Raw genomic sequence first — 8,674 nt, forward strand, 5'->3', positions numbered from 1 at the left:
CACTAAAGCGAAGGCCTTAAAGGGCGAAGCTTATACGACATAGAACTGTCTGCTCTGATGGCAGGAAGAGGATGAAGAAAGTTTTCTAAGCAGGGCCAGATGGGGGCGCTGTTAGTTATGGGGTGTCACACCAAATTCTAGTCATGACAGAATTTCAGTGTTTGTTATATACAGGCTGTTGGGGAAAAAAAGACTGATAACAAATAAATCTAACAAAGTTAATTCAGGTCCTCTGGATGGATTCTTCTTGTTGAAAGGTTTCATCTTTTAGCCAAAATACTTCTTCAGTCTGAGGAGCTGCAACAAACTCAGTCTTATAAATAGCACCTTCTCGTAGTGGATCAACCAGTTTGTTGTTGACATTCAGAACTAGCTGTTCACATGATCAAGGAGGACCATCAGCTTAACAACTGATCGTTAATGCCCTGATGGCCATTTGCTATTCACAGAGGGTTGAGCGATACTAGCAATAACAACATTGTAAAAGGGGGACAGTTGAACCCGGAGGCTCCACCCCTGTTTAATGATGGACAGTTTCTCTTCACAAAGATGGCTTCCTTTACTCCTCTCTCAAACCATCATTCCTTTCTACCAAGGATATTCTTCGTCTCTGAACAAGTGACCTCTGACCTGCAGATGAGTGTAGACCGCAGAGTGCTGGCCTGATGATGTTGCTCTTCTGTGCTGGGCCATCCTTTTGGCCAGTGGCTGTTTTGAGACAAAACAACCCAGGAACAATCAAGCGTTAGACCAATGAACCTTTGTGTCTGTGGGATGAAACTGAGTACCCAGAGAAAACCCATGTTCACGGGGAGAAAATGCAGACTCGCATTCCTAGTGACAATGACATGCTCTGCCAACAACGTGCAACCAAAGTGACCATCAAACAGATCAGTATAGTTTTCTAGCAACCTTAAAAGTCCTCACTGTGGGATTTGTGGGCTTTTTGCCTGTCACTCACTCTTCCTTTCACAGCCAATTAACCTCAACTCACTCCAACAACAACTCAACGGTGTCCCTTCAACAACCACCAATAAGCATCTTCAACTGGGTCAACCTGCTCCTCTCTCCACCACCAAATACCTCAGGACTGGATCTCCTACAAAAATCCTGGACCTCTCCTCTCCTTCTTGGCCTCCACCTACAACACAAACAGTAAGGAGTCATCTCTCTATATTCAAGAATTAAAACATTCAAAAAGACAACCAGAACCCATACTCACCTATTCCTCTTCTCACTTACAGCTGCGACGACACGATCACCTGTAAATAAAAGTTCACTTACCTTTTGTAGTTCTGGCTCTGTCTTTATTGAATCGGTCTGCTCACGTGGGGGTCGACGTTTATAAAAACCTGATAGTATGTCCCAGCCAATGGACCCCCCGAGCAAGACTGAGGAGGTAAAGACTCAGTTAGAACCAAAAGTAAACACTGACCCTCTCCACTTAACTTTACAGCAAATTTTTGTGCAGCAACAAACAACTCAGGACAATCTACGGGAGTTGGGTGGTATGGTGTTCTCTCTTCAGAAACAAATGGCGGACCAAGCTTCATCTTCGACTCAGCCCATCCCTCTGGAACCTACGATTAGGATTAACAATCCGTGCCCCAAGGAACCGGAGGTTCGACCTTCGGAGATGTTCGAAGGTAACACACGCAAATGTGGTGGCTTCGTTCTCCAGTGTAACTTGGCATTTAATCATGCTCCCATTACCTATTCATCCGATTCTGCCCGCATAACTTATGTGGTTAGTGCTTTAAAAGGAGAAGCCCTTCAGTGGGCACATGCTTACCTTCATAGATGCCCCATCGAAACTCTGACGTTTGCTACCTTCTTGAAGGATTTTCTTTGGGTCTTTGACCATCCTTTGCAACAAGAGGAGGCAGCCCAAAAACTTTTTATGTTACGTCAGGGGAAAGAGACGGTGTCCAAATTCGCCATCCATCATCGCCGAGGAATCCGGCTGGGGTGAGATAGTGTTACGCAGTGCATTCATTAACGCTTTAAATCGACAGATTAAAGACCAACTAGTCACCCGGGACATCCCTTCGGATTTGGATGACGTAATTTCTCTGGCCATTCGAATAGACAACAGGGTTCGGGAGAGCCTCTTAGAAGAGGACTACAAGTTCCACAAGCTTCCTCTTCCCGGACGTAATGACTCCGCAACCATGGATTCCACATCTGACCCCGAACCTATGCAGATTGGTACGACTCAGCTTTCTCCCTAGAAGCGACAGCACCGCTTCAAGGCCAACGCCTGCATGTACTGTGGGAAAAAGGATCATGTAATTGCTGCTTGCAAACTACGGGTAAAAAAACAAAGCCCACCAGTAATACAGAAGATACTGGTGGGTACCACTTCTTTGTCTCCTGAAAAGAATCTGTCTACCAACAATCATTTGCATTAACTCTGTCAACTTTCCTATCCAGGCGTTGATTGATTCCGGTGCTGAACAGAACCTAATCAGCAGAAACCTGGTGGAGGAACGACATATCCCCACAATCAACTTAACACCAGCTATCACCGTCTCTGCTCTCACTGGGCAAACCATCTCTTCCATCTCATTAAAGACATAAAAAAATACGTTCGTAGTATCTGGAAATCACAGAGAGACGGGTGAGTTTTTTTGTTTTCGACTCTTTTACACCACAACTTATCTTGGGTCATCCCTGGCTCAAATTACACAATCCTCAAATTAACTGGGTCGAAAATAGAGTTGAAAAGGGGTGAGAAAAATGCTCTTTGAGATGCCTCCGCTCAGCCATCTCTTCAGGTTCACCTCCTGAACTAAAAGTTGGAGACATTGATTGAGGTGTGTAATTGACAGCAATCCCTCATCCTGGAGTCAACATCTGCCTTGGATTGAGTATGCCCACAATTCAAAAACCTCTGCAGCCACTGGAAAATCTCCTTTCGAGGTCGCTATGGGCTTTGCTCCTCCGCTATTCCCCTCACAGGAGCCTGATGTGGGCGTCCCCTCGGTCCACCTTCACATCAAATGCTGCCGTCGGATCTGGCGTCAGACGAGAGCAGCTCTGTCCAGATCTTCGGAACAGACGCTTCGCTGACAGACGTCGATCCAAGGCTCCTGACTACAAGGTCGGTCAAAAGGTTTGGCTGTCTACCAAAGACATAACCTTAAAAGACACCCCCAGGAAACTCTCCCCCAGGTTCATCGGGCCGTTTCCTGTGGTAAAGGTGATTAACCGGCCAGTGGTATGTCTACAACTCCCGCCTGCCATGAAGATACACCCTACCTTTCAAGTATCTCAGATCAAACCAGTAACCACCAGCCCTCTACACCCTCCGACCAACCTCCCCCCCCCGTCTCATAGACAACGAACCGGCCTTCTCGGTCTGACGCCTTTTGGACGTACGGCGTCGTGGTCAGGGAGTCCAATACCTGGTGGATTGGGAGGGTTACGGTCCGGAGGAACGATCATGTGTTCCTAGATCTCAGATCCTGGACTCCGGACTCATCTCGTCCTTCTTTCAAGCTCACCCCGAAAAGAGACTTATATCGCCAAGAGGCAATTCTTGAGGCGGGCACTGTGGGATTCGTGTTTTTTTTTGCCTGTCACTCACTCTTCCCTTCACAGCCAATTAACCTCAACTCACTCTACCTGCTGCTGCTCTGAGGAGGACTGCCTGATGGGGTACTTAAGCACCTGTCAGACACCTCTTCAGTGCTGGAACATCATCTACCAAATGGTAACTTGTGTACAGCCGACTAACCTTTGTTGCAGCTGGTTCTCACCAACTGTGACTCCTCCAGGACCTTCCACGGCCTGCCTCTTCAGATCCTCCCTAGGATCTCATTGCTCCACTGGACTCCAGAGGACCGATTTAACGTTTTTAGATTTTTCTACTTGGATTATTGAGCATGCATCAGGATACACTTGTTTTTCTTTCAATACAACTGAATCAATCCACAAATTAAATAAAAACAGTACAGTATGCTGCTCAAGTGTGTTTTAATTGAAGAATGTTTAAAATAATTCAAAACCTTTAAATAACTAATTACATAACACTAGAACAATATGTAACAAGCTTGGGTATGGATGTTATTTTTATTTTATAAACTTACTGCAACACGACCTTAGGACTTTCATCCAAGGACATAATTTATACAGAAAAGACACTTGGGTTTGTTTACAAGTAAGCAGGAGACTGTTCCAAGATACAATATAAATTTTATTAACACCAAGTTAAAAACCTATTCTAATGGAGGCAATAATGATTCTTAAATATTGAGCCAAGGCCGAGGTTTTCCAGTGATCAGTGAACTAAAAGACAGAAGGATGGTTCAAGGTAACAAGAGCAGAAATTCACCCACAAGCTGTGATGCACGAGACACGAGTGGAACGGAACCTACACTAGACTGGACTGCACCTTCAACCTGGAACATAAATATGAAATTAAGTAAACAAAAATAAATATGAATCATATTTAAGAACTGCAAAACAAACATGGGCCTCACATTCACATATAAAAATAGTTGAAAATGGCCCCAGCCTTTAGTTCAGTCAGCCAATCTTCTCTCAGGTAAGACACTGACTAATCATGGTGACTCAAGCAGGAGTGAGAGTCCACCAACACAGGACTGAGCAGAACGAGGACAGCTGGGAGTGCACCTGTAAAACCACAAAATAAAATATGGTTAGCAAGATCAACAAAGTCCATGCTCAATAATCCAGGTATACAATCCAACATTTTTCAGTCAGGTCATCTGGACAGTTTCTTTTTTTGTGCTGAAACGTTTCACCTTGGATCCGGAAGGCTTCATCAGTCAAGGAAACACACAACAAAACTGATTCTTCCCCCAACAGCTTAATCCAAAGTGGAACAAACCAGTTATGTTGGTGCTAAAATGGTGTCTTTGGCACGCCCCCTCCTTGATTGATTGATTATTGAGCATGGACTTTGTTGTTTTCAACCAGTTTGACACGACTGTCAACAAGGAAGAGGGCCGGCAATGGAGGAGGGGCGTGCCAAAGACACCATCTTAGCACCAACATAACTGGTTTGTTTCACTTTGGAGTAAGCTGTTGGGGGAAGAATCAGTTTTGTTGTGTGTTTCCTTGACTGATGAAGCCTTCCGGATCGAAGGCAAAACGTTTCAGCACAAAAAAAGAAACTGTCCAGATGACCTGACTGAAAAATGTTGAATAGCAAGATCGTTAACAGATAATTGACATTAGTATTATTATTATTGTTGACATTATTTCCATGAAGATCAATACATTTTGTGAGTCAGTGCATGTAACGTGATCTCTCCATGACTTACATGACAAGTTTATAATGTAGCATCTTACTGTGATATTTACCTGTGGGTGGATGTGGCACCAGGTGAAGTGAGTTTCACGTGGACTCCAGTAGCAGCTTCAGCCTGGCTAGCTTTCTGTGAGAGGACAAGCTGCTGTTTCTGAGCTCTCTAAAAACAGACTATCTCTTAGCTGGTGCAGTGACATTATTCCAGGTGAAGAGAAAGAAACAGCCCAACCTTTAAAGCAGCTGCTGGTGGATCCACAGACAAAATCCTCCTGAGTGAAATTCAGGCTACAAGTGCTCCCTGGCTTTATGCAGAAGTCGGGACCATCATCTCTTCTGGTCGCTTGGATCCACCGCCTCCTTTGGTCTGGGTACGTCGTGGAAATCATGCAGGACAGATACGGTTGTTTTCTTGCCCCACAAGAACAACCAGGAACTGAACAAAAACAACCGCGCCGAGACTGAGCCATTTTCCTCACTGTCTAATGCTAACGCTATAGCCACCGGAAGTTGTTTAACACCACATCCGCTTTAAAACATGGAAGCGTGAAAAAGGTCTATTTGAAGAAATAAATGTTTTCTTATTTTTTTCCCAGAAGCCTAAAGCTGCACCAGTCTGAACCATACACAAACACAAAACACACGAAGCTGTGTTACTGTTTTTGTTTTCCTGACCTTGGCCTGTTCCTCATTTCGTTTCACCTCAGCTGTGTTTGCTTCACTGCTTTCGTTTCTCTCTTCAGTTTTGCTCTTGGCCAGAGTCTGGTCGGCTCTGAAAGCATCGAGTCTGCTCCCAGGAGAGCGCTGCAGCGGCTCCAAGGTCGTCTGGTTTGGGATGGGGAGGGAATTGCCAGTGTGACCTCCTGTGAACCCCTGGGTCAGCTGAGTTAGCTGAAGACCCACCTCCAATGGCCCGGCTGGATAATCTCTGAGAACAGGCAGCGTCTGGAAACCGTAGCAGAGGCGTCCGTAAAGTGGCGCCGAGTCTGGCCGCTGCTGAGGGCCCAGCCTGGAGGGGTGACGGTTCCAGCTGTATGTCCTGGCTCTGGGTGGATTTTGTTGGGTGTACCATCTGTGCCAAGAGATAATTGACATAAACACACAGTTACACACACAAACCTCCGTGATGAGAGTAAAGTTGATCTATTTTAGTGACGGGCTCACATGTTTTCATCGTGGTGCATGTGCTGTATTCTGTGCATGCTTTGCAGAGCTGTAATGTCAAATGCTGCAGTGTCTGCTTCCCCTCCCCCCTCATCATCGTAGGATATGATGTTTTCCCTGACATCATCCTCCTCAAAGGGTGAGTGGCAGTCTCGTTTTTGATGGCGCAATGACATCGACAGCGCACATACCACTAAAGGGCAAAGAACAGACACATGACCACACACTGAGCCTGAAATAACCGCTCAGTGTCTCAGAATGTCACAAAAATATCTTTATAGCTTATTTTCTGAGATGTCAGAGAGAAAAGTCAAACCCACCGAGCATGGTGGAGATGCAAGCCAGCATGGCCAGCAGTGTGACCAAGCTGAAGATGAGAGACGGGGAGGCGGACGCAGCCGGCAGACACACCACGTGTCTCTCCCACCTTGGGTCTCTTTGCCGGCCCCTGTCCTCCGTCTGCATGCCTCCCTGAAGACACGGACAAATGGTCACAGTGACCGTGCCAGTGTTGGTCAGACCCGAGGCTCCGTCACGCAGCACCACTGGCACATAGAGGGTGAGCAGAGATGAGGAGAAGCCAGGAAGGGGCTCCAAGGAGGACTGGAGCACCAGGTTGGCTGTCATACCTGATACATGTGACCAAAAACACACAAATCAAGTGTGTCACTACACAACAAGCATTCTTGTTCTGTGTCTCATTAACAATCAGCAACAACCTCCAGTTTCCCTGATGGTCAGGTTCAGGGCAGAGCTGGACTCAACAGGGATGCTGAAGTGGACCGGGGCATCCTGTCCTCCTTGGTCCCTGTCGATGGCTCGTAGAACCTGAATGACCTGTGAAATACACATCAAGATGGCTTAAAGTCAGCTGAAGAAGAATTTACACTCCCCCATATAGTCTTATTATCAGCAACAATCCATCCATCCATCCATCCATCCATCCATCCATCCATCATCTTTTACATGCTTCTTCCTTTTTGGGTCACGGGGGTCACTGGTGCCCATGTCCAGCAATCACTGTGTGAGGGGTGGGGGACACCTGGACAGGTCTCCAGTCCATCACAGGGACACATAGAGACAAATGAGATAAACAACCATTCACTCTCTCACTCTCACCTAGGGACAATTTAGAGTTACCAATCAGTCTAACATGCATGTTTTTGGTCTGTGGGAGGAAACCGGAGTACCCGGAGAAAACCCACGCAGCACAGAGAGAACATGCAAACTCCACCCAGAAAGGCCCTGGACTGGGATTTGGACCGGCGATCTCCTCGCAGAGAGGCAGCAGCTCTACCAACTGCATCACCATGCTGCCCCTGACTAACAGTCTAGATTTTATTTTGACCAATAATTAAAAATACACTTCAGATTAATAAAGTTAAATGGGGGAATATACAGTACGTCTCTTTTTGTAGAGAAAATTTTATATCAATATATAATATAATATCACAATATAATCAAATCAAAAACACATTTAAATTTCAGGTTGTAAGGCAGCAAAAGAAAAGATTACCAAAGGGCATGGATACTTTTGCAACCCACTTGATTTAATATCTTCCTGAACGTTGAGGCGGTGAGTCAATCCTGAACACATTTCATTCTTCTTATAACATTTAAAATCTTGTAATGCAACAATGAATAAAAGTCTCCTGTGCTGATATTTGCAAAATGTTACAAGATGTTACAACACTACAGCGAAACTCATTCAAAGAATTGACACTTTGTATTTTATTTCTCCACTGAGACGTTTTCAGACTAGCTCTGGATGTCACCCACAAGGGATTTACTGCACAAGCAAATCTAATAGTTCCAGAAGGAGCTGCTGCTTCAGAATAAAGTTTGTTTTTGATTCTCCCAGTTTCATTGCATCACTGGGGTCCAGAATTGATTTAAATTTAGCATCACTTTAAAAGAACCATTCTACAGAGGGGAAACTGAAATTAGAAGAAATTATTTGATTTTCAAAACTTTTTTGGGCGGGGTTGGAAACAACTGTAGAAAAACTAAAGCAAAGACTTGAGTTGAGTGTAGAACCGGAGCAAAGGAGAACAGACCTGACCGGGGGCACTGGAGTCACATACTGATGTTGTGTACTGCCTGTCCAACTCCGGAGCATTATCATTCTGGTCCAGCGTCTCTATGGCAACCACAACCCTCGACACAAGATTTGGGTTGTCTGATAGATAGAGAGAGAGAGAGAGAGAGAGAGAGAGAGAGAGAGAGAGAGAGAGA

At 45.4% G+C, this 8,674-nt stretch overlaps 2 protein-coding genes across 2 annotated transcripts in view; both read right to left on the minus strand.

Annotated features, from left to right (window-relative positions):
* cltrn (collectrin, amino acid transport regulator) overlaps nucleotides 1-803 on the minus strand; it is a 48,965-nt gene extending 48,162 nt beyond the window's left edge. Inside the window, exon 1 of the mRNA XM_037674376.1 lies at nucleotides 789-803. Coding sequence (XP_037530304.1) covers nucleotides 789-803 — 15 coding nt within the window. The remainder of the gene's footprint in view (nucleotides 1-788) is intronic.
* Nucleotides 804-2,955: 2,152 nt separating this feature from the next.
* The window catches only part of LOC119407557 (cadherin-24), an 89,575-nt gene continuing 83,856 nt past the window's right edge, over nucleotides 2,956-8,674 (minus strand). The window contains exons 9-15 of the mRNA XM_037674377.1: nucleotides 8,497-8,618; nucleotides 7,159-7,276; nucleotides 6,760-7,068; nucleotides 6,440-6,632; nucleotides 5,951-6,347; nucleotides 3,320-3,407; nucleotides 2,956-3,017 (exon numbers count right to left, since the gene is read on the minus strand). Of these exons, the coding sequence (XP_037530305.1) occupies nucleotides 2,956-3,017; nucleotides 3,320-3,407; nucleotides 5,951-6,347; nucleotides 6,440-6,632; nucleotides 6,760-7,068; nucleotides 7,159-7,276; nucleotides 8,497-8,618 (1,289 nt within the window). The remainder of the gene's footprint in view (nucleotides 3,018-3,319; nucleotides 3,408-5,950; nucleotides 6,348-6,439; nucleotides 6,633-6,759; nucleotides 7,069-7,158; nucleotides 7,277-8,496; nucleotides 8,619-8,674) is intronic.

The sequence above is a fragment of the Nematolebias whitei genome, chromosome 3 (assembly GCF_014905685.2).
Source record: "Nematolebias whitei isolate Nwh7 chromosome 3, NemWhi1, whole genome shotgun sequence".
Classification (NCBI taxonomy): Eukaryota; Metazoa; Chordata; class Actinopteri; order Cyprinodontiformes; family Rivulidae; genus Nematolebias; species Nematolebias whitei.